This window comes from Nerophis lumbriciformis, linkage group LG12 (genome assembly GCF_033978685.3).
Source record: "Nerophis lumbriciformis linkage group LG12, RoL_Nlum_v2.1, whole genome shotgun sequence".
In the NCBI taxonomy this organism is placed as follows: domain Eukaryota; kingdom Metazoa; phylum Chordata; class Actinopteri; order Syngnathiformes; family Syngnathidae; genus Nerophis; species Nerophis lumbriciformis.
In genome coordinates this window covers 47,811,095-47,834,148 of record NC_084559.2, presented here as the reverse complement: position 1 = coordinate 47,834,148, position 23,054 = coordinate 47,811,095, and the positions used below count along the sequence as shown (strand labels likewise).

The 23,054-nt window shown below is 41.7% G+C and overlaps 1 protein-coding gene across 4 annotated transcripts; it reads left to right on the top strand.

Annotated features, from left to right (window-relative positions):
* Positions 1-9,864: 9,864 nt before the first annotated feature.
* LOC133623391 (uncharacterized) lies at positions 9,865-22,428 on the top strand. 4 transcript variants are annotated; one of them, XM_072914361.1, is made up of 6 exons: positions 9,870-10,830; positions 19,277-19,430; positions 19,473-19,520; positions 21,160-21,219; positions 21,349-22,236; positions 22,323-22,428. In XM_072914361.1, the coding sequence occupies exons 1-5, from the start codon at positions 10,156-10,158 to the stop codon at positions 22,233-22,235; spliced, it is 1,824 nt and encodes a 607-aa protein (XP_072770462.1). In that variant the 5' UTR covers positions 9,870-10,155; the 3' UTR covers position 22,236; positions 22,323-22,428. The 4 variants fall into 4 exon arrangements, with proteins under 4 accessions (XP_072770461.1, XP_072770462.1, XP_072770460.1 ...); XM_072914360.1 differs by having other exon boundaries at positions 9,865-10,830; positions 19,277-19,520; positions 22,308-22,428; XM_072914359.1 differs by having other exon boundaries at positions 19,277-19,520.
* The last annotated feature ends 626 nt before the right edge of the window (positions 22,429-23,054 follow it).

Genomic DNA, 23,054 nt, shown 5'->3' with positions numbered 1-23,054 from the left:
AGGCTTGGTTCAAGCGTAGCAGTAATGCAGCTGAGACATGTGGACATGTTCCATAAATATTGATGTTAAACATTTCTTTTTTTGTGCAGAAATGTTGAGAATGACGTTCATGAATCCAGATGGATCTCTATTACAATCCCCAAAGAGGGCACTTTAAGTTGATGATTACTTCCATGTGTAGACATCTTTATTTATAATTGAATCACTTGTTTATTTTTCAACAAGTGTTTAGTTATTTTTATATCTTTTTTTCCAAATAGTTCAAGAAAGACCACTACAAATATATACAATTTAATAAATCAGAAACTGATGACATAGTGCTGTATTTTACTTCTTTATCTCTTTTTTTCAACCAAAAATGCTTTGCTCTGATTACGGGGTACTTGAATGAAAAAAAATGTTCACAGGGGGTACATGACTGAAAAAAGGTTGAGAACCGCTGCCTTAGGACAGTGGTTCTCAACCTTTTTTCAGTGCTGTGAACATTTTTTTTGAATTCAAGTACCACGTAATCAGAGCAAAGCATTGTGACTTGGATTTGCTATTGAGCAAGTCAAACTTGGTTGAGTGTAGCCGTAGCGCTTCCTTGACACGTGCGATGTGAAAGTAGACTTGACTGTAAATCTTTTTTCACATTGACTGAAGGGGCACGTAACTGTCCTACCTTCGGTAATATGACTTTTCAAATGCAGGAGAAGGCCCCGTATATCATCGCACTTCGCGCTACATGAGACAATATTACAAGGTAAACCTTCTGCGCTATACAGATCAGTCCTACTCTTGCCATATTTATGACGACGGCTGTGAGTTTTGAAGGTTGAGAAGTTGGAAAAAACTCTTGTGCATTTAGGGAAAGCACAAATAAACCATGCATTAGGCACACAACTATGACTTCGCATGTGTCTAACATACGCAAATACATTGCTGCAAGTCGTAGCACATATGTTGCAAGTTATCTTCTTTTTGAGATGACTATGACATTATGATCACTATGACAAAAATGAAGAAAACTTAGCTCGCTAGCATGCGGCGGTACATGTGGTCAACGATAGTGTCTGTGATGCTGACTGTGACGCTATGTCATTTCGGACTTTATAAATATATATATATAAAGCAATTGGGCTTCACGGTGGCAGAGGGGTTAGTGCATCTGCCTCACAATACAAAGGTCCTGAGTAGTCTTGGGTTCAATTCCGGGCTCGGGATCTTTCTGTGTGGAGTTTGCATGTTCTCCCCGTGACTGCGTGGGTTCCCTCCGGGTACTCCGGCTTCCTCCCACCTCCAAAGACATGCACCTGGGGATAGGCCCCTCCCACCTCCAAAGACATGCACCTGGGGATAAGTTGATTGGCAACACTAAATGGTCCCTAGTGTGTGAATGTTGTCTGTCTATCTGTGTTGGCCCTGTGATGAGGTGGCGACTTGTCCAGGGTGCACCCCGCCTTCCGCCCGATTGTAGCTGAGATAGGCTCCAGCGCCCCCCGCGACCCCAAAGGGAATAAGCGGTAGAAAATGGATGGATGGATGGATATAAAGCAATTGAAACAGAAAATGACACATCAAGGTACAAGTGACTCTTACCTTGTTATCAAAAACACACCATGCAGTAGGATGGATTTAGCTGCGGCGGCCAGGTGAAATGAAGCTCGGTTGGACGAATTGTGGGCGGACCCAAGAAACAAGTCTGAAAAATACTGAATTATACTGTAGTTTTACAGTAACTTACTGCTGGTCGATATTTTTTGTAAAATGCAACACAATTTACAGTACTTAACTGCATTTAAGAAGAACAGTATATAACTGTCATTTTTTTTTGTATTTTTACAGTAATTTTTTACAGTGTGGAATAAAAAAGACAATATAACATACATCCATAAACGTGGACGCATGTGAAAAAGTGCAATATATTTATCTGTACAGTAATCTATTTCTTTATATATATTTAAGTCTAAGTCGAAGTCTAAGACTCGCCAGTAGAAGGCAGCAGATCTCTGTCCCAAAGACTTGCTTCAAAGCACGGATCACTTGCAGGAGTCACCGCGTGTCCACGCAAAAAAACACCAGCTTCTTGCGTGGCTTCATTCCACGGAGAACCACAAAAGCACTTAGTTGCCATGACGACACCTCTGTCCACTAACGGATGTTGTCTTTTCTCCAGGCTTTTTATAGCAGCTGCTGCTACTTAAAAGAATCCACTTGGGAAAGTCATTAGTTTGCAGACCTGACCAGGGACTGGACCTGGACCTGGATTGTACACATATTGTGTGTGTGTGTGTGTGTGTGTGTGTGTGTGTGTGTGTGTGTGTGTGTGTGTGTGTGTGCGTGCGCTGCAGGCTTATGTCAACATGTTGGTGGAGAAAACGTCAGTAAAGAAGAATTGAAGCACCAGCAGCTTTGCAGCTCATGAATATGAAGCGAGACACTTTGGTGGCATTAGCTGCCATTTATGCACAGGTGCATGCTTCTTTCATTTGCTTCTGCACCTGCCAGAGACCAAGAAAAGGAAACAACAAGAGGTGGATTTGCCAGTTGACAGCAGGGTTGCACGGTATACCGGTACTAATATAGTACCACAGTACTAATGAATCATATTCAGTACTATACCGCCTCTAAAAAGTACTGCCCCCCCCCCCCCTTTAATGGGCATGACTGCACGTCGTGACATTGCTGGCTTTACTAGCAGAGGAGCATGTTCGGCAGCGCACACACACAGAGTACTTACAAGCAGATACAGTGTGTAGACAGAAAAGGGAGAATGGGCGCATTTTGGTGTAAAAAGTCAAGATAAAGGTGAAGTTATAACACTGAAACACCCTCAGGAAGAGCTGCTTTAAGACATGCAGCTAACATCCATCCACAGTGTTTTATCTGCTTCTAAATCACTAATCCTGGCCTCCATGGTGACAAATAAAGTAAGTTTCTTACAAGTATCATTATCACTGGAGGACGAGGAATAGCTAAACATGCTTCACTACACACCGTAGGAGGATACAATAGCTCATCGGCGTCACAATGTAAACAAATGCCATGGGTGGATCCACACCTGACATCCACTGTAACGATACCAAGTACAGGAGCGTAGCTAGCCGATACTACTATGATTACATCGATATTTTTTATCATCACAAAGTCTTTCTTCCTTTTTTGAAAATGTTTTTATGTTTATACAGTCAGTAAATATGTCCCTGGACACACGAGGACTTTGAATATGACCAATGTATGATCCTGTAACTACTTGGTATCACATCCATACCTAAATGTGTGGTATCATCCTAAACTAATGTCAAGTATCAAAGAAGAGAAGACTAAGTGATTATTACATCAAAGAGAAAATAAGCAGATATTAAGAGTAAATGAACAAGTGGATTAATAATCCATTTTTACAGTTTGTCCCTCATAATGTGTATAAAATAATAGGTGTATAAATGTTACTGCATACGTCAGCAGCAGTGACGTGCGGTGAGGTTGATGGCTGCTGAGGCACTGACTGTTGTGTTTAGACTAAAGAGGTGACGGCTCAGACACCAGGGGGCAGTATATACAATCATTTATTATATATAATAATAAACAATACAACTAAACTATAGAAATAAAGTGTGTGACTAAAATACAAGAGTGTGTGTGTGTGTGGTAAGACTATGTGTGTAGATATCTGAAGTGTGTTACCAAGTGTTGATGAGAAAAAAGGCAGACAAGTCCAAAGAGGGCAAGGCAAAAGGGGTCCAAGATCAGCGAGGGGTCCGTGGGGCAGAGAGAGACGTCAGAGTCCAGGGGCGAGTGAGGAGTCGGGAAACGAAGAAGGCAGTCCAAAAACACCGGGGAAACAACGGGAGATCTCGAGGAGGGAAGACTCGGGAAGGCACTGCGGAAGAGCAACAGACGTCAGAATCACGGAGGGAAAAACAACACAGTAAGAGCGCATAAGGCTTACGGTACACCATGAGAAAACTAAGTTCCCGCGCTGATCCTTGGGTCCACTGGTCCTTTATTGAGCTTGCCCTCATCAGACCCAGGAGTGTAGATTGCCGGTGAGTGATTGCAGCTGGTGGCTGCTGCAGGGCGTGGATGTGCGCACCCGTGGGCGTGTCCCGAGGTGCGCACAGACGGATGAGCGGCGTTGGCAGGAGCCTGAGCCGTAACACTGACTTCATCACAGTCAGATTTACAAACATATGAACCCTAAAGAGTATCTTATTCACCATTTGATTGGCAGCAGTTAACGGGTTATGTTTAAAAGCTCATACCAGCATTCTTCCCTGCTTGGCACTCAGCATCAAGGGTTGGAATTGGGGGTTAAATCACCAAAAGTGATTCCCGGGCGCGGCGCCGCTGCTGCCCACTGCTCCCCTCACCTCCCAGGGGGTGAAGAAGGGGATGGGTCAAAGGCAGAGGACAAATTTCACTACACCTAGTGTGTGTGTGACAATCATTGGTACTTTAACTTAACTTTAACTTTACACATACAAACTGTATGTGACGTGTGTCGTGACAGCATGTGACGTATGACGTGACAGTATGTGACGTGTGTAAGAAGGTGCGCTTGCTGTCTGTGAGAGGGAGACACAGAAAAGAGTGAGAAGAGCCTGTCGTGTTATGCCAGCAGCTAAAAGCAACTGCGTGAGAATCCACAGACCTGTGGATGTGTTGAAGGTGTGCTGGAAAATGCGGAACGGAAATTAGGGAGCAGCAGAAAAGTGGAATGTATTATTTAAATCGGTGCGTTGGAAAACACGGACCAGAGGTTTTTTTTAAACTGGATCTGGATCGGCATTTTCCCATGCTTTGCCGATGCGCATTTTTTGGCAAATATCGGCGGCCGATCCGATCCAAATATCGGATCGGGACATCCCTAGTACCGGTAGTCGCAAGAAGGATCACTAGCGCCCTCTACCACCAGGAGGCGGGAGTCATTTAATGACTCATATTTGACACACGCAGCTACGGTATATTAAAAAAACATAGCTGCTTACTGTTCTTTTTAGCAGATTCAATAGCTTGGACCTTAAATCCTACTGAATAGCTCTTAATCTTCTTCCCTTTATGTGATTTCAAATGATTGAAATCGGCCTCCTCCATTTTGAAAATGATGACAGGTGAAGTGTCACTCATGACGTGACGAGTTTGACCCGGCGGAAGTCCGAGACATATGCTAATTATTTTGCAAAACGAGTTTGACCCGGCGAAAATTCCAGACATGCACTAATAAAATGAATATTTTGCGAACTGAGTTTGAGCCGGCGTTAATCCTGAGCCGGCGGCAAGGCCAGGCATGCGCTAATTATTTTGCGAAACGAGTTTGACCCGGCAGTAATTGGAGGCATGCGAATACTATACACCCGGCGCCAATTCAAGGAAATACGCACTTTTTTGTATTGGATGTTTATCTTTATTTTTGCACATTTTAAAGCAAAATAAGCAATACTTTTACCTTTGGAATGCTTATACTATTGCAGAATATTAAGATTTGCACTGTATGTTTATTTTATATTTGCACATTAAAAAGCAAATAAGCTACTTTTAGTTTTGTTAAATGTTAAAAGTTTTAAAGGTTTACATTGTTACAGAATATGTTGTCATGTTGTTGTCAATGTTGACTGAGTGGCCACACTTTTTTTTGTGTGTAAATAAAAGCCATGCCTTCTGAAAAAACTGGCCTAAATTTATTTTTTCGTCTTCATTTTAAATGAAAAAAAAATTAAAAAAATTGGTAAAAGGAAAAATAATCTATAGATTCATCGAAAAAAATAATCTATGGATTAACCGATTCATCGAAAAAATAATAGAAAAATAATCGTTAGCTGCAGCCTTAAATGAGATGAAAGACTGTAAAATATATTCCAATTGAAAAAATGTATAAAGACAGAACAATAATATCATACGGACAGCCATAAGTGTTTGCATGTTGCTTTATATTTATGATTTTACTTATTTGAATTTTTTGCCTGGTTTTGTATCATCCCGTGAGGTGTATATTACTTTTTTTGTACTTCATGAAGTTTTGCACTTGTTGTGGTTTTTTTGTGTTTGTTTTCATTATATTTGGATGTAATTGTTGGTTGATATGATATCTATTAGGTAAGACTGCGTGCTATGTTGAAAGGGGCAATAAGATTAGTCTTCATCCTACTCCTTCTCAGGCATTGCTGTGTAGATGTGTAGTTGAATGGTTGAGGTGTGATTGTCTGTTGATCGAGGATGCACATCAATGAAGGAGATAAATAAAAATGAAATATTCTTTTATTGAACCCAGTGTTTTTAAAATATGTGTATATTGCTCTATATCCTATATGTTCTGAATTCAATCCTAATATATCTTCCACTGCTAACCTTATATTTTCTTTCGCTAACTTACTTTCCAGTATTTCCCTTTCTCTATTATATTTCCTACAATGTATTAAAACATGTACGCACGCCCGTTAACTTCGACTTTTCAAGTTGAGGGACAGTGTTCAATGAATGAATGAATGAAATAAGTTGATTTCGGTCATGTAATCAACCATCAACCTTTAATCATTTTGTGTGAGCAGTTTAAAAGAGTACAGATAATACATATATACAATCATACAGATTTACACACAAAAGAAAAGAAAAAAGAGAAAGCATGACCGAAAAAGGAGTAGGCTGAAGCCAAGGCTTATATTTGCCTGTCCTATACCTTTACTGAAAATAAGATTGCCTGGAACATCAACGTTAGAAAAAAAAAATCAAAGTAATTGTTACTATATTTGATCATTTTCAATTATTTCGCCTTTCAATGTTTTCTTAAACCTTAACAAAGAAGTACATGTCTTCAGCTCATCACCACCATTTAACTCCTAAAACTGAAATACATTTGTACTTTATATTTGTTCTTGCTTTACCTATTTCAAAAATCAATATCCCACGTACATTATAGTTTTCTCCTCCTAATTGAAATAACATAAGAATACAAGCTGGAAGGCTGTTGTTCTTTACTCCAAACATCATTTCCATTGTTTTTAAAAACACAATATCCGAACATTTTAACACATTAGAACTTATAAATAATGGATTGCTATGTTCATAGTATTATTCTAATGACCCTTTTTTGAAGTTGAATTATTGGGTCTACGTTTGTTCTATAAACATTCCCCCAAACTTCAACACAATATGTTAAATGTGGAAAAATAAAAGAATAATATAACATATGCAGACATTTCTTATTCAGCATGCGTTTTACTTTCTAAAGAATAGCAATGGATTTGGATATTTTTCCCTTTATATATTCAATATGCGGTTTCCAACATAATTCATGATCAATTATTATTCCCAAGAATTTAGTTTCATGTACTCCATCGATTTGCACTAGATTTAATTTGAATTGTGCTTCACAATTTGCCCTTGCACCACTAAACACCATACATTTACTTTTCTTATCATTTAATGATAACTTATTAATATCAAACCATTTTTTTAGCTGAATCAACTCAACCTCAACACTTCCTTCAAGTCTTCTCCTGAACAATATCCATTTGTATCATCTGCAAACATAATACATTTACATTTATTAGACACTGAACAAATATCATTTAAATATAGTAGAAATAACTTAGGTCCCAATACCCAGCCTTGTGGAACCCCACAAGTTACTCTTCTTGGCTGTGATTTAGTCTTAGTCATTTCCACATATTGAGATCTATTACTTAAATAACTACTTTACCCCTGTTGTGAAACACCTCTTATGCCATAGTTTTCCCATTTTTGCAGAAGTAAGGAATGTGTCAGAAGCTTTACATAAGTCAATAACTACTCCAACGGTGTGTTGCTTTTTTTCTATTGCTGTGGCTACGTTTTCTACAAAGTCCATCACTGCTAGGGATGTAGATGGATTACTCCTGAAGCCATACTGATGATCATTCAGTAGCTCATGTTTGTCAATCAACTTATCAAGTCTATTTACAAATCATTTCTCAAGAATTTTTGCAAACTGAGGTAGTAGAGGCCCGTGTCTATAATTTGAGACCATATGTTTATCATCATTTTTATAAATCGGAATAACTTTAGCAATTTTCATTTTGTCAGGAAAAGTTCCAGATGATAAAGATTTATTACATGTGTGAGTAAACGGCTTCAGGACACAATCCTCCACCACTTTAACAAGTGACATATCCACGTTGTTACCATCGACAGATGTTTTGTTTTTAAACTTTCTGACCACTTCTAACACCTCACTTTGACAAACTCCACCAAGAAACATTGCATTTTTAATGTCAGATACACGTTTGAACTTTTTCTCATCATTCATCCATCCATCTTCTTCCGCTTATCCGAGGTCGGGTCGCGGGGGCAGCAGCCTAAGCAGGGAAGCCCAGACTTCCCTCTTCCTGTGGGACCCCGAGGCGTTCCCAGGCCAGCCGGGAGACATCGTCTTCCCAACGTGTCCTGGGTCTTCCCCGCGGCCTCCTACCGGTCGGACGTGCCCTAAACACCTCCCTAGGGAGGCGTTCGGGTGGCATCCTGACCAGATGCCCGAACCACCTCATCTGGCTCCTCTCCATGTGGAGGAGCAGCGGCTTTACTTTGAGCTCCCCCCGGATGGCAGAGCTTCTCACCCTATCTCTAAGGGAGAGATCACTCCCATCAGTCACTAAGAGTCCACTTTTTCAATTCCCATCAAATACATTTATAAAAATATTGTCAATCAGTGCTAAGCTGTCCTTTGTTATTCTGCTAGGTTTTACAATTAGTGGAGAGAAACTCAAGCTAAACAAAATCAGTGGTTTTCATGTGATCATTGAAGGCCTACTGAAAGCCACTACTACCGACCACGCAGTCTGATAGTTTATATATCAATGATACGGCCGGGTTAGCTTACTAAAGTGCAATTTTAAGTTTCACGCCGAAATATCCTGCTGAAAACGTTTCGGTATGATGACGCCTGCGCGTGACGTCACGGATTGTAGAGGACATTTTGGGACAGCATGGTGGCCAGCTATTAAGTCGTCTGTTTTCATGGCAAAATTCCACAGTGTTCTGGACATCTGTGTTGGTGAATCTTTTGCAATTTGTTCAATGAACAATGGAGACAGCAAAGAAGAAAGCTGTAGGTGGGAAGCGGTGTATTGCGGCCGGCTGCAGCAACACAAACACAGCCGGTGTTTCGTTGTTTACATTATCGGGACAGCTACTATTTGGACAGGACTTTGTTAAAAAATACACATATTTGAACCGAAATTTGACCGAAACGACGCACACTTTAGCCGAATAAGCAGGCAAGCTGAAAAAAAAGAGACAACAATCCAAAATTCACCAATCTATTTCAGTCTTAACAAGCTAACGCTGGTCATTACATCCGTCTGCTGGTTTACACGCTTTTCCCGTGTATTATGTATAGTAAACACATAACATTTAAGGCAACGTTTAAGTGGGTACCTTGGAACATTAATTTGGACAATAACCTTACATGACAAAAATCAATAAAAAATAGCCAATGCTAATGTTTTAGTCGTACAACACGGACGTTGTTGTGGGACATTTTTGGACTGATTTAGAATTCGGACGTTACCTGTCAGTGGTGCTTCTTCGTGCTTGTGTATGTCCGCCTGGGGCTGCCTTCGACGGGGCTGACGGCTGACTGAGGGCCGCAGAGCAATGAGGTGCGAGGCAAGGGGTTCGGCTATAAGCCGCCTACCGGCCCGACCGGAGCAGGTGGAGATCCTTGGCCTCAGGCTCGAGGCCTATCTACAGCTCGCCATCCAAGACTTAGGGACCTGGCCTGCGTAAGTATCAATGTGCGCACATAACATCAACATTAAGTCATCTATCGTTCGACCTTCAATAAATAATACTGCTAACATTAACAATCACATGCATGTATAAAATAAACACGACAGTACACAGTGTTGTCACTATGACGGGAGTAGCATCTGAACAGTAACAGTGACGTCACTACGACGGCTCTAACCAAAGAACAGCTGCAGTGTTCATTCATTGTCTTTACCACAGCATAAAAAGTGCAAATGGCCTTAAAACGCCACAATACTCAGATACCATATGTAAGTTGAAGCAGGAACAGGAAGTAGTTGTAAAAAGATGGCGGCGCTCCCGTAAGTTGCGACAACATTTAGTAATTATTATCAAATCCACTCTGTCAAAATACAAAGAAAAGGCGTGGGAAGCATCGACGTAATTTTTGTCATGCCTCCTCCAAAGAAGAGCGCACAGATGGAGAATGACATAGAGGAAATACGCAAGTCGCTAAACTTCATGTCAGGGGACCTGGCTAGCGTCTCCCAACAGCTAAGCAAGCTAACGGAGCTTGTAGATGAAGTGAGGAAACTCAAAGAAACAATCCGACAAAAAGACAAGACAATAACTGATCTTGAAAGGAGAGTTGAAAACTTGGAGCAGTACACAAGGATGGAAGATGTCATCATCACGGGACTAAACATCAGACCGCGCTCATATGCCCGAGCTGCTACGGCGGGCAGGAATGTTGGAGAGGACGCGGAGACAGAGGATCTGCAAACTCTGGAGGACCAAGTCTTGCACTTTTTGAAAGGAAAAGACATACACGTGGATGCAAACAATATCTCAGCGTGTCATACACTGCCACGCAGAGACAGAGCAAAGCCTGCAGTCCTTGTGCGCTTTGTAAACCGGAGACACAAAACGGAACTACTGAGACAAGGAAGAAAGTTAAAGGGATCAGCGGTGTATATCAACGAGCATCCGACCAAGAAAATATCGGATATAGCACGGGAAGCACGGATCCTCAGGAAAAACAACAAGATTGGAGCCACATGGACAAGAAACTGCAAGGTTTTCATTCAGCTGAATGGATCTACGCCGGAAAAAGCTAAAGTGATACTGGTAAGAGAACTTGAAGACCTCGAACAATTCAGATAATGTCGATTGTTCCATTTTTTGGACAATCACAATTGCACTCTCGTCGAGCTCATTTTTTGATCGTTCCTTTTTTGATGAGGACAGCTACAGTGAGATTTTTGATGAGCTTATTTTTGGAATGCTCAGACTATTTTTGTTGTTTTTTTTTACTTTTTCTTACCTTGGATCATAAAGACATATACTCAACACCACGTATAAACACTAACTTAATACCAAATACAAACTTGTTTTCATTTGGACTGTTTTGGGACGCTCATAATAGAGTAAAAGTATTGTCAGTTGTGTGCGTGGGTGTGTGTGCGTGTTTCAGTGGAGGTGGATACAAATGTGTTATCTGTACAAAGAAAAAGATGTAAATATATACTAAAATATAATGGGGAGTGAATTAAAAAATATCTTTACCAATGTTGGTGATAAGGAATTAGAATGTAGAAATACTGATAATAATCATAGTAGTGAACTGTATAATAATTATAATCACATCCAACTAGACTTCTACGACAATATCAATTACAACTGCAATTCAAATGAGTTTGGCAGTGACATAGATCCCCATTGTAATCTTTACAATAATATTACCAGAAACTGTGAGTACTACACAGACGAACAATTTAAATGTGTGAATGTGGACAAATCGTTTACTGTAATACATTTTAATAGCCGAAGCTTGTATAAAAATGTTGACAATATTAGAGAATATCTGAGCCAGTTCAATAAATTTAGTATTGTTGCAGTCTCAGAGACTTGGCTTGATGAGAATAAGTGTTGTGAAATAAGATTGGATGGTTATGAATTATTCACCACAAACAGAGTTGGAAAAAGGGGAGGAGGAGTAGCACTTTTTGTAAATCAAGATTTAAAATGTTGGAAGATTGACAGCAAATCAACTGCTATAGCTGGAGTTTTTGAATGTATAACTGTAGAAATTGAAGTAGAAAAATCAAAAAAAATAAATGTCAGTTGTGTTTATAGAACACCTGGATCATGTCTAGATACATTCAATCAAAAATTGGATTATTTGTTTATTAAATCAAACAAGATCCATATTGTGTGCGGTGATTTTAATATTAATCTTCTGAACCCCATGGACAGTACCAAAACAACCCATTTTATAACAGGACTGTACAGCAATCATTTCTTTCCCCTTATCACAAAACCAACTAGAATAACAGTAGACTTTGCCACACTGATAGATAACATTTTCACCAATCAAATAACAGCAGGACTACTACTCAATGACGTAAGTGATCATCTACCTGTATTCAGCATTTTACACCATTTCTTTGATGAGAGAGGGGCCAAAAAAGCAGTTCAATATAGATTTGTTAGACACCAAACACCAGAAACTATGGCAGCATTCAAGTCTGAGTTATGTGCTCAAGACTGGGGGGAGGTTTATACCTCCACAGACCCGAATGAGGCATATGAAACCTTTCTCAACATTTTCATAACACTGTATGATATAAGCACTGTCCAATGACAAAACATGACATTAAGGACAGCACTGTCAAGGACAAACCGTGGATCACAAAAGGATTATTGAAGTCCTGCAAAAAGAAAAATGATCTTTACAGAAGACATTTAAAGCACAGAACCAAAGAAACTGAACACAAATATAAAACGTACAAAAATAAGTTAACACAAATAATAAAGCACAGCAAAAGAACATATTACTGTAACCTATTAGAACAACATAAAAATACCATCCAGGGTACGTGGAAAGTTTTAAATGGTATCATTAAAAAAAACATGACAAATAATGAACATCCAAGCTATTTCATAGAAAATAATCAAACTATAAATGACCCTAAGGAAATAACGGATGCTTTTAACACCTTCTTTGTGAATGTTGGACCTAATTTAGCAAATGAAATTGCACAACCTGAAAACTGTGTCAAATTTAATGAACAAACCATTCAAAGGAACTTAGAATCGTTTTTTATTTCCCCCGTTTATGAAAGTGAAATCACAGAAATTGTAAATTCTCAGAAAAACAAGAAGTCAACAGACTGCTGTGACTTGGACTTTTCTCTGATCAAAGAAATTGTTGATTTTATAGCTGTTCCCTTCACTTATATATGTAATATTTCTTTTACAAAAGGAGTTTTCCCAAAGAAAATGAAAACGGCAAAAGTTATTCCCATCTTCAAAAGTGGAGATAAGCATCAGTTCACCAACTATAGGCCTATTTCTCTACTCTCACAATTTTCAAAAGTCCTTGAAAAATTATTTGAGTCAAGATTAGACAGTTTTATTGACAAGCATCACTTGCTAAGTGAACACCAATACGGTTTTCGAGCAAACAGGTCCACTTCCATGGCAGTGATGGAACTAGTTGAGGAGGTAACCACTGCTATTGATAAGAGGGAGTTTGTTGTTGGCGTTTTTATTGACCTGAGCAAGGCCTTTGACACCATCCATCACACATTACTTTGAAACAAAATGCAGAGGTACGGTTTTAGAGGTCTTGCTCATGATTGGTTGAAAAGTTATCTTGGTGGTAGAGAACAGTATGTGCATATGAACAATGTAGATTCAGATAAAAAGATTATAACACATGGAGTGCCCCAAGGTTCTGTACTGGGACCAAAATTGTTTTTATTGTATATTAATGATATCTGCAAAATCTTTAAAAAACTCAATTGTATTCTCTTTGCTGACGATACAAGTCTGTACTGTTCTGGGCAAGACCTTGGCCAACTCTTAGAGACTGTAGAGAGCGAACTCCATATACTAAAGCAATGGTTTGATGCCAATAAACTGTCAATCAACCTAAATAAAACAAAATATATAATTTTTGGAAATAGGAAAAATAACATACAGTGTCATATAAGAATTGATGATATGGAGATAGAAAGGGTGTATTCAACAAAATTTTGGGGAATCTATATAGATGATAAATTAAATTGGAAACTGTACATAAATATACTTAAGACAAAGATGGCAAAAAATATTGCTATGTTACATAAAATCAAAAACTACGTAAATCAAAAGGCTCTTAATATGTTATATAATTCTTTCGTACTCCCTTATCTTAATTATTGTGTTGAAATCTGGGGTAACAATTACAAAACAAACATCAACTCTATATTCTTACTTCAAAAGAAAGCGATTAGAATTGTAAATTATGCAGATTATCATGACCATACCAATGCTCTGTTTATTAAATTAAAAACCTTAAAACTGCATGATCTTGTTGACCTCAACACTGCTATTGTGACGTACAAAGCTCATAACCACATGCTGCCTGGGTGTCTACAGGAGAGGTTCAAACCCAGAGAGAATACCTATGACCTCAGAGGTTCAGCTGTCTTCCAGAAAGCTAAGATAAGAAGGATCTTAAAAAGTAGATGTGTTTGTGTCAGGGGGGTTCAACTGTGGAACAGCTTGGATGATTCCTTCAAATGTTCCAGGTCCTTCACACATTTAAAAAAACACTTTAAGACCAATGTCTTGGAAAAATATATCACTCTTGAATCAACACAGTAGTTAATACTATGATCAATGTTAATTAAAATACTAAATGTGGGATATAAATAATAATGGAAGTATAATTGTTTGTATATAGTATATAAATTGGTACAAAGGTGTATAAGGATATTTCACATGCCTTTACTGTGTATATAATTGAACAGTGTTCATGTTGTGTATAATGTGTATTTATAATATGTTGTACAAAGGACATTTCATCATTTTCGGAAGTTCATCTTGTACTTGACATTGTTTATAGGGTTAGGCGCTATAAGTGTTCAACTTCAGCCTAAACCCTTTCGGTCTGCAACATTTTCATTTTCATTTTCAAGCTATGAATGTGCAACTGTTTGTTTATTTTGTTGACCATTGACCGAAGAATAATAAACTAAAAAAAAACCCAAAATAAAGACTCGACATAAATATAAATTCAATCAGATCAGAAACATTGGAGGCAACGGGATTCAAAGCCGATGCTAATCGCCTATAGGAAATACATGGGTACGGCTAGTCGCTACTATTAGCAAACAGATTCACTTACCAACTCGGCTTAATATCTTATCATCGACACACTCTCTCGTCGCAACACGTCCCTGATGTTCGGCACCTACAAGTTTACAATTAGTTGTAAAATGTTGGACGGTTGTTTTTACAATATGCAAGCAAACGACAACTTTAAAACATACCGGCTTCATCCAGGCCTGGCAGCCATCTTGGAATGCTAGATTTTATAGAGCGTGATTGGCTGCAGCGGGTCACGTGAGCACCGTGCGGGGGGGAGGAGGGACCCTCTTGTCACGTGTCACGTAACTTCAGTATTCGCATCCTTTAAGTGTCTTTGGCGCCACGCAGCAGACCAGACGCGTTTTTTGGAAAACATTTGGTCTTTTGAGAATGGATCACCCGCAGGTACTTAATTTGCAATTCTCTCTTTCTTTCTTTCGAACAACACACTTAAGTGTGTAGGTAACACACGGACGTTAGGAGAACGTCCATTTTGTCTTGAGAATAGAACACCCGCAAATTTGCAATTCTCTCTTTCTTTCTTTCGAACAACACACTTAAGTGTGTAGGTAACACACGGACGTTAGGAGAACGTCCATTTTGTCTTGAGAATAGAACACCCGCAAATTTGCAATTCTCTCTTTCTTTCTTTCGAACAACACACTTAAGTGTGTAGGTAACACACGGACGTTAGGAGAACGTCCATTTTGTCTTGAGAATAGAACACCCGCAAATTTGCAATTCTCTCTTTCTTTCTTTCGAACAACACACTTAAGTGTGTAGGTAACACGCGAACGTTAGGAGAACGTCCATTTTGTCTTGAGAATAGAACCGCAGGCTTTGCAATTCTCTCTTTCTTTCTTTCGAACAACACACTTAAGTGTGTAGGTAACACGCGAACGTTAGGAGAACGTCCATTTTGTCTTGAGAATAGAACACCCGCAGGTAATTATAATACAATAGAAATGGAATGCAGTGGTTTTTACGTCTGTTTTTGTGCTAACGTCTGTTTTTGTGCTATATTGTCAGGACTAACACTCAAACACAAAATTCAACAATAATTCTTTATTAGTGATAATTATAATACAATAGAAATGGAATGCAGTGGTATTTACGTCTGTTTTTGTGCTATATTGTCAGGACTAATTACATCATAATACATCACACAATTTCAAATCATTTCATTTTACAGTAGGAAGAAGCAAAGCGTATGTACGGTAATCCTATCCAGGGACGTGCACATGATTAAAGAGGGGCAGGGGCTCAAAGTCAGAAAAGGGCAGGACATTTTTTTTTGGTCCTTTACACAATATGGAAATTAATGTAAAATTAAAATTGCTAATAGGAAGCTAACTACTTGTAAAAGTGATTGCCATTTCTTTTGTGTCAACAAATTATTGTTATAATGAGTTAATTCACATTATCATAGTCTTGGAAGACATGAAAAGCAACAAAACACTGGTTTATTATTAGACACAGTGCATTTTATTTTGAAAATTAACCCGGTGTTTTATTTTGTATTTTGTACACTACTTCCTGTCCCGCACGATCCGCTCTGCTCTGTGCGGACTTGATGTGCGGTGCTCAATGGGGCAGGGCCGACATCCGGGCAACTGAGCTACATACGGGTTCTTCGAGCCATAGCAACCTGACTGGCGTTGAAAACAAACCGTCGCCATTACTCTTTAACCTGTCGACCTGCGCTGATTAAACCCGGCATTCTGCCTCCAAAATGCCCAAAAACTGTGTTGTTTTTGGTTGTGCAAACCACAACTGGAAACAGGGAAAACAAAGGTGGTATTTTGTTCTGCCAAAGCGTGCTAAAAGCCCACAGAGACGAGACAAATGGCTCGCAGCTTTACACCGGGAAAACGAGGACGGTTCTCACTGGAGTCCCCCAAAATCCCGGGTCGTGTGTTCGGATCACTTCGTTTCTGGTAAATATAAGGAACAAAAATCCACCTTCTTAACCACAACTTGGTCCATGCTAATGTTGAACCCGTTGAATTTTTACTGAATAACGTTCGACAGCTGAAGTTGTTGTTGTTGCACAACAATAACATACGGTATAAAGGCTATTTCCAGTCATTCAGCAAATAATAAATCATAATACTGAACTGAATTTGAATGAGCTCTCTACAGATATAATCAATGTACAGATACTGGTAGCCACCGTGTCATCCTTATTATCATTTATCAACATACCTTGGGTGATTGAACCATTTTTATGTGATTTATTCGTTATATAACAACCGAAGCGAACAACCGACCTGGTGCGCTTGTGACTCAGTGGCCTAGTGGTTAGAGTGTCCGCCCTGAGATCGGTAGGTTGTGAGTTCAAACCCCGGCCGAGTCATACCAAAGACTATAAAAATGGGACCCATTACCTCCCTGCTTGGCACTCAGCATCAAGGGTTGGAATTGGGGGTTAAATCACCAAAATGATTCCCGGGCGCGGCCACCGCTGCTGCCCACTGCTCCCCTCACCTCCCAGGGGGTGATCAAGGGTGATGGGTCAAATGCAGAGAATAATCTCGCCACACCTAGTGTGTGTGTGACAATCATTGGTACTTTAACTTTTAGACATAAAGATTTCCAAATTCCATGTCCGGCCATTGTGTAGGATTATCAGTCCACGCATCTGCTGGAAGGCGGTAAGGGCAGTCGTTTAATCCAACTACAGAACATTTTAACTCGTATCTTAACCTAGCCTCACTGGAAAGACTATTTACATAATCATACGCCATTTAGAACAGTTTAAAATGCCGTGAAACCTCGTTAAATGCCTTTTCTGTCAATGCTGTGTTCGCTGTGAGCTGGTTTGTTTTCAACCAATTCAATATGGCGACCGCGTTGCTAGGGGATTGGAGGGCGGAAGTGACGTAGGTCCGCCCTCGCCCATTGATGCGGCGTGCTCCGACGTCCGGCAAAAACAGAAGCTGGCACACTGAATACTAGAATAATACAGCGTGTTTCTGAAATATGACCCATATTAGATGCTGAATAAGTGGACGGCGACTAGACCATAACTCACAGGTTCAAGTTGCTCCACTGTCACGTCTCCTCACGGGCGCAGTTGGCTCTCTCTCCTCTTACTTACTCACTCACTCGCCCTCTCTCTCTCTTTCTGGCGGAAGTGGCAGGCTTAAACAACCCGGTATTACAAGAAAACGTGGAGTTTTTGTACCGCTGGTTTTTTTGTTTGTTTTTTTTACATCCTTGACAGGAATTTATTACTGTTGTTTAAAGAAGAAGAAAAAAAGAGAAAAAGCACACACAGGCAGAGGGCACTTTTTAAGACGAGGCAAAAAAGGGCAGGGGCTCAAGCACCCATAGGGCCCTATGTGTGCACGTGCCTGATCCTATCCCTTTCCCACTTCAAAGCGTTTACAAATATATAGAATCATTTACTGACCTTTTTATATAACAAAATAACATATATGAATTAGTGTACAACAGTTTTGTAATATGTAATTAATTCATGAACGGGGCTTTATATTAAGCCCGGTCAGAATAACGTCATTTATTCTTGTGTACTGTTCCAGTTCGTCCACTCGGTCCGTTATTTGTTCTATTTGTACATTTTTTGCGTCATTCTCGACTCGTAGAATTTTGACCTCCTCCACCAGCTGCATAATTGTCTGTTGGTACTGCTTAATGGCTGATACCTCTGCTGTTCAAAATTCAAGCCATCTCCTTATCTCCTCACCTTCATCAGGAGAGAGCACCTTCTTTGGCCCCATGTTGATCTTGGCTGTCGCAGGTGTTCACTGCCTTCGGCCTAGGCTGTCCCCGGTCCCGATAGATGTCGTCTAATGCCCAAGATCTTTGATGGGATCCCGTCTGGCCTGGCAAGCCTCGCTCTAGCCTCTCTCGCGCTAGCCTCGCCGTTGTCACCGCGATGTGGTCCCGCTGCTGCCAGCCGCCAGCTGGGCCTCTCCCTCGTCGCTCTGCTGCCGTCACACGCCGCCGCCGCCAACTGCCGGTCCCGTTTTGATTGATTGGTGAAGGTGAAGGTGGTTGACGCAAGGGGCGGGGCGGTGGTGCGGCGGTGACCTTAGAGATGTATCGGGCCCTTCACAAAACATCCACATCCGCCCTGCAGCTGAGCTTTGAACCGGGGGTGTGAGGGCCTGGATAACGAGAGAAGGCAGCGATGCGGCTGCTTCCCCATCAACGACACCGTACAGCACTGGTAGCGCGTTATTACCAACCTCTGTTTATAAAGCAAGTTTGAGTATCACTGGCAAATGTTCACCTAGTCGCATATATGTGTCCTCTTTTTGGGATTTCACAATATGGTCAGCCTAATGTAACCGAGGGTTTATATAAGTCGCCTATACTGTGTGTGTGTGTGTGTGTGTGTGTGTGTGTGTGTGTGTGTGTGTGTGTGTGTGTGTGTGTGTGTGTGTGTGTGTGTGTGTGTGTTGAACAGGACATTCAGCAATTGTTGGAAAACTTGCCGCCAGACCAGCGGGAACGACTGGAGGAGTACTACTGTGAAAAGGAAAGGGCCATATTCCTCGAACGTCAAGTTGCCGCAAAGGCCCTTCAGGATGCCGGAAAGGACCGTCGGGATGCCGCAAAGGACCGTCGGGATGCCGCAAAGGACCGTCGGGATGCCGGAAAGGCCCTTCAGGATGCCGGAAAGGCGCGAGAAGAGCTTGCCCAGAACCAATGTAAGGAAGGTAGATTCTACAAACCCCGTTTCCATATGAGTTGGGAAATTGTGTTAGATGTAAATATAAACGGAATACAATGATTTGCAAATCCTTTTCAACCTATATTCAGTTGAATATGCTACAAAGACAACATATTTGATGTTCAAACTCATAAACTTTTTTTTTTTTTTTTTGCAAATGATAATTAACTTAGAATTTCATGGCTGCAACACATGCCAAAGTAGTTGGGAAAGGGCATGTTCACCACTGTGTTACATGGCCTTTCCTTTTAACAACACTCAGTAAACGTGAGGAGACACATTTGTGAAGCTTCTCAGGTGGAATTCTTTCCCATTCTTGCTTGATGTACAGCTTAAGTTGTTCAACAGTCCGGGGGTCTCCGTTGTGCTATTTTAGGCTCCATAATGCGCCACACATTTTCAATGGGAGACAGGTCTGGACTACAGGCAGGCCAGTCTAGTACCCGCACTCTTTTACTATGAAGCCACGTTGATGTAACACGTGGCTTGGCATTGTCTTGCTGAAATAAGCAGGGGCGTCCATGATAACGTTGCTTGGGTGGCAACATATGTTGCTCCAAAACCTGTATGTACGTTTCAGCATTAATGGCGCCTTCACAGATGTGTAAGTTACCCATGTCTTGGGCACTAATACACCCCCATACCATCACACATGCTGCCTTTTACACTTTGCGCCTATAACAATCCGGATGGTTCTTTTCCTCTTTGGTCCGGAGGACACGACGTCCACAGTTTTTAAAAACAATTTGAAATGTGGACTCGTCAGACCACAGAACACGTTTCCACTTTAATCAGTTCATCTTAGATGAGCTCAGGCCCAGCGAAGCCGACGGAGTTTCTGGGTGTTGTTGATAAACGGTTTTCGCCTTGCATAGGAGAGTTTTAACTTGCACTTACAGATGTAGCGACCAACTGTAGTTACTGACAGTGGGTTTCTGAAGTGTTCCTGAGCCCATGTGGTGATATCCCTTACACACTGATGTCGCTTGTTGATGCAGTACAGCCTGAGGGATGGAAGGTCACGGGCTTAGCTGCTTACGTGCGGTGATTTCTCCAGATCCTCTGAACCCTTTGATGATATTACGGATCGTAGATGGTGAAATCCCTAAATTCCTTGCAATAGCTGCTTGAGAAAGGTTTTTCTTAAACTGTTCAACAATTTGCTCACGCATTTGTTGACAAAGTGGTGACCCTCGCCCCATCCTTGTTTGTGAATGACTGAGCATTTCAAGGAATCTACTTTTATACCCAATCATGGCACCCACCTGTTCCCAATTAGCCTGCACACCTGTGGGATGTTCCAAATAAGTGTTTGATGAGCATTCCTCAACGTTTTCAGTATTTATTGCCACCTTTCCCAACTTCTTTGTCACGTGTTGCTGCCATCAAATTCTAAAGTTAATGATTATTTGCAAAAAAAAAAATGTTTATCAGTTTGAACATCAAATATGTTGTCTTTGTAGCATATTCAACTGAATATGGCTTGAAAATGATTTGCAAATCATTGTATTACGTTGATATTTACATCTAACACAATTTCCCACCTCGTATGGAAACGGGGTTTGTACCATCTGACATTATAATATTGTTTTTTTAATTTAAGCCCTCTCTTGCAGTGAAGTCCCTGAACACAATCCAAGCCCTTCAAGTTGAGAACAGAGCTCTCAAGAGAAGAGGTATGAAAAGTCAACATCAGCTCCTTGAGTAGCCTGACAATGAACTGTTTCATTTGTAACCTGTATCTTACCTTCACTGTAACTTGTATTTCTGTGTCTTACCAAACACAACTTGGAAAATGCCAACAGTCGCCCGCGATGTCGGTGAAGGGATCGTGGCCCCCGATGTCGGCGAAGGGATCGTGGCCCCCGATGTCGGCGAAGGGATCGTGGCCCGCGATGTCGGCGAAGGGATCGTGGCCCGCGATGTCGGCGAAGGGATCGTGGCCCGCGATGTCGGCGAAGGGATCGTGGCCCGCGATGTCGGCGAAGGGATCGTGGCCCGCGATGTCGGCGAAGGGATCGTGGCCCGCGATGTCGGCGAAGGGATCGTGGCCCGCGATGTCGGCGAAGGGATCGTGGCCCGCGATGTCGGCGAAGGGATCGTGGCCCGCGATGGCGGCGAAGGGATCGTGGCCCGCGATGGCGGCGAAGGGATCGTGGCCCGCGATGGCGGCGAAGGGATCGTGGCCCGCGATGTTGGCGGCGAAGGGATCGTGGCCCGCGATGTTGGCGGCGAAGGGATCGTGGCCCGCGATGGCGGCGAAGGGATCGTGGCCCGCGATGTTGGCGGCGAAGGGATCGTGGCCCGCGATGGCGGCGAAGGGATCGTGGCCCGCGATGTCGGTGAAGGGATCGTGGCCCCCGATGTCGGTGAAGGGATCGTGGCCCGCGATGTCGGCGAAGGGATCGTGGCCCGCGATGTCGGCGAAGGGATCGTGGCCCGCGATGGCGGCGAAGGGATCGTGGCCCGCGATGGCGGCGAAGGGATCGTGGCCCGCGATGGCGGCGAAGGGATCGTGGCCCGCGATGTTGGCGGCGAAGGGATCGTGGCCCGCGATGTTGGCGGCGAAGGGATCGTGGCCCGCGATGGCGGCGAAGGGATCGTGGCCCGCGATGGCGGCGAAGGGATCGTAGAGGATCCCGGTGATGAGGCACCGGCGGCCAAAAGGGCCAGACGAAGCCACTCCATATAAGGTAGCAGGATTAACACACACAACTCTACTGACACATACACATTTTTTTGTACATTTCACTCCTTCTGATAGTCATCTTTTTTCCAGGCGGTACCATGGGCTCAGCGCTGCGGAGTGGTACCATGTGGCACCATGTGGTACCATGGGTTGAGTGCTGCTGCTGTCCCACTTCAATAAAAAATTGATTGACAAATGCTTGGTTGCTTTTTATCAATTTTATGCTTTTATGGGGATTGGCCCCTCCCACCTGCGAAGACATGCACCTGTCTTGCCCAAGGACACGACGGCAGTGACTAGGATGGTGGAAGTGGGGATTGAACCTGGAGCCCTCAAGTTGCTGGCACGGCCGCTCTACCACCCGAGCTATACCGCTGTTTTCACTGCTGGACTCTAGAAAGAGGTTCCGCAGCCTCCGAAGCACAACCTCCAGGTTGTGTAACAGCTTCTTCCCTCAGGCCGTAAGACTCTTGAACGCATCATAATTAAATGATCCCCTCAACTCCCCCCAAAATGGATTAACTCGCTGCACACTGTAAGAATGTTCACCGTTTAAATACAGTAACCTACTGGCAGCTAATGGTTCCAGTACAAAACTGTTTTTCTACAGCACACATACTGTGATTTATCACTACAGTTTATTACTGTAAAAGGTATCACAGTACTATGCTGTATCAAATATACGCTTCACAGCATAATACTGTCATCTGTTTAGCGGCATTACACTGTTATTTTAGTGTAATATCCATGAACAGTTAATTACAGTCAAATAATTGTAAGCACTTTAGACTGAGCTTTACAGTATAATGCCACTAGAAGTTC